The 3,072-nt window shown below is 45.7% G+C and overlaps 1 protein-coding gene across 2 annotated transcripts; it reads left to right on the forward strand.

Moving 5' to 3' along the window:
- The first annotated feature begins 387 nt into the window (after positions 1–387).
- On the forward strand, positions 388–1,306 carry LOC115504017 (alpha hemoglobin stabilizing protein). Of its 2 annotated transcripts, none has more exons than XM_030300628.1 (3): positions 388–467; positions 637–715; positions 938–1,306. In XM_030300628.1, exons 2-3 carry the CDS (start codon positions 641–643, stop codon positions 1,139–1,141), a joined length of 279 nt encoding a protein of 92 aa, XP_030156488.1. In that variant the 5' UTR covers positions 388–467; positions 637–640; the 3' UTR covers positions 1,142–1,306. The 2 variants fall into 2 exon arrangements, with proteins under 2 accessions (XP_030156488.1, XP_030156489.1); XM_030300629.1 differs by having other exon boundaries at positions 401–467; positions 641–715.
- Positions 1,307–3,072: the final 1,766 nt, after the last annotated feature.

Raw genomic sequence — 3,072 nt, forward strand, 5'->3', positions numbered from 1 at the left:
TTGTCATGATGAGCACAGGGTGATGTATGGAATTGTTGAATCACTGTATCATAGGTCTGAAACCAATATAACACTGTATGTTAACTATACTGGAATTAAAATAAAATGAAAAAAAGGTGTCTGTCATGTTAACAGGGAGTCAATTAATATTAGTTTTGTTGGCCTAAATTTTAATTTTGGAGCATGGATACCAAGATGTGGGGCAGATGACAAGGACCTGTCCTCATTTGGTTTTCTAGGTCTCTTCACTTATCTGCTTTTCTTGGCCTTGCTATCTTTTAACTTCAGGGAAACCTCTCCCCACCTTCCCATCTCCTGATTGACCTATCACCCTCCTTCAGAACCTAGATGCAGGGCGTTTCCCTCTTAGGCTGACACTTGACTCCTTGTCTACATTTAGCTTAGAGAGGGACATACATACCCTGGAAAGTGTGGGTGAGACGTACATAGCACTGTTGGACCTGAAGGTGAGCCAACCTGGGACAAATGTGATCTCAGAGCAGGGCAGACTTGAAAAGTGTTGGAGAAGTGGTCCTGCAAGGCACCAGATATCTTTAAGGGGGATGAGAGAATTCGGGGAAATACCCAGGAATGAGGAAAAAGCATACTTAAATTCAGTCTCTTTCTCTAACCCAGGCAGATGGCCCTTCTTCAAGCCAATAAGGATCTCATTTCCAAAGGAATGAAGGAATTTAATATTCTGCTGGATCAGCAGGTAAGCCCAGGTACTGTTTCAAAAGAACAGGCCTGACTCTTTGTGGGTGGGTGTGGGCAGACAAAGGAGGTTAATTTGGAGCTGGGAGAGTAATGGTGCAGTTAATGGGAACAATTAGAAACAGGGGATGCAATTCAGAGACAGGAAGATGTCAGAGTTTGTGAGTTATTCCTGAATTGCACTGGTGAACACAGTCTCCCTTGCCACCCCCTCATCCTGCAGATCTTTCCTAATCCTTCTATCCCTGAAGAAGCCATGGTGACTATAGTGGATGACTGGGTGAACTTCTACATCAACTATTACAGAACACAGGTGGTGGGGGAGCAGCAAGAGCAGGAAAGGGCTCTACAGGAACTTCGGCAAGAGCTAAATACTCTGTCTGCCCCTTTCCTGGCCAAATATAGGGCCTTCCTGAAGTCCTTGTGAACATCTGAATCACCCACTGCCTTCTCTCTAGCCTGGAAACCCAGGCCTACATCCATAAGAAGCCCTTAAATCCTTCCTCTGTGTTCTTCAAGTGCTCAGGCTCTGACATTTCATGGTGTTACCCTACCCTGACACTTTAATAAAGACTAAATTGGTTTGCTGGTCTTCCTGACTATTCTGTTCTTTTCAGTTGTCCGTCCCTGATTTGTGTAAGCAGTTGGTTCCTTTTCCTTTAGCTCTGCTTTCTAGATATGATCCTGGATACTTAATTCCTTAGAGCAGAGGATAGTAGCCTTAAGTAACCACTGGGTAGTACTAAAATAGCCTGAAGAAAGGCCAGGCAGGCAGAGACTAAAGAAAAAGTTGCAGGGGGAAAGGGTCGTCAAAAAAAAAAAAAAAAAAAAAAAAAAAGAAAAGAAAAGAAAAAGTAAAGAAAAAGCTCTCCAGAAATGTGGTCCTGTGGCATTCTTGTTGAAAGACACGTTGTTGGAAGACAATTTATTCATTTAAAAAATTGTTTTAAATATTTATTTTTGTGAGAGAGAGAGAGCATGAGCAGGGGGAGGGGCAGAGAGAGAGGGAGACAGAATCCAAAGCAGGCTCCAGGCTCTGAGCTATCAGCACAGAGCCTGAAACAGGGCTCAAACTCACAAACAGCAAGATCATGACCTGAAGTGGGAAGCTTAACTAACTGAGCCACCCAGGTGCTCCATGACTTATTCATCTCAGGCTCAGTGGAATCAAGAGGCCACCCATCTTAATTTTCCAATTCCTTGCCCATAGCGCCTTAGCTTGAAAAAGTTCTAGGATCTCATGACTTTAATACCACAGAATACCTCCCTGTAGTATTTAGAGTTCAAGGGGATCATGGGAAACATTCAACACATCCCTTATTTTTCAGATAGGAAAACCGTTGGCTCCATAATTCCTCAGACTCAAATCCCAGGATTGGGAAGCAGAGATCTTGCCTGCCTCTGCTGTGCCAACCTTCTTCTGTCATTCCCCGGACTAGTCTCCTTTCTCTTCAGCCTTTAAACCCTATAAGCATCATCATTTTAGGGTTCTAGGGTGGAATCATGGCAGGGCCAGGTTCACTGGGTTTAAAAATCGAAATGAAAATGTTAGCAAGGAGTGTTCTGCAAAACTTTCAGTATCCAATAACCAGGAAAATCTCTGATGGGCTCAACAGGAGTGATCCCCGGATGGAGGATGTAGGTGGGGGAGGGGCAGGAAGCACAGGCCTAAGGGGCAGGACACACCAATCAGAGGTGGACACGGGGGGGGGGGGGGGTGGGGGGGCTGTTTTCTCTTCAGCCAGGAAGGTTTGGGGGTGAGATTGTTATCTCATTCCGGCCTTCAGCAAGTCTTAGCTTTGGTTCTATGCACTCAAACCTCTGGCTTTTGGTTTTGGAGCCTTGGTAGTCTAGTTCAGGGTCCAAAGGGAAGGCACTCAGAACCCCCAGCCATCCTTCCAAACTTAGGGTGTGAGGATGTCAGGACTCATCAAGAGAGTGACAGCCTCCCAGAGAATCAGGCAGTGAATACTTTCAAGTGTGGATCGTGGCCCAGGTGGAGGCCACTGTCTTCCTACTGTGCCCCTCAGGAAATTTCAGCCCATTAATGGGAACCTAGGGCCTGCTCAGATGGGATTGTTGCATCCACACGACTCCTGAAACAGAATGCTATGGGCACCAGTGACAGTCACAACAAAGTTGATTGCAATGAGAGGCAAGGCCAACCGATCAGGACCAACACTCTTGAGCAGAGTGCGGTCTCGAACAGCCAGGGTACAGAGTTTTTATAGCGGACCACATCGTCTTATCATCACCTAGGAACAGAACAAAGGAATAGTTCCCAGATGGGGGTTGAAACAGTTTAGACATACCCTTGCCCCAATCCAATCAAACACAATCCATCCCTTGATTGATAGG

This window comes from Lynx canadensis, chromosome E3 (genome assembly GCF_007474595.2).
Source record: "Lynx canadensis isolate LIC74 chromosome E3, mLynCan4.pri.v2, whole genome shotgun sequence".
Classification (NCBI taxonomy): Eukaryota; Metazoa; Chordata; class Mammalia; order Carnivora; family Felidae; genus Lynx; species Lynx canadensis.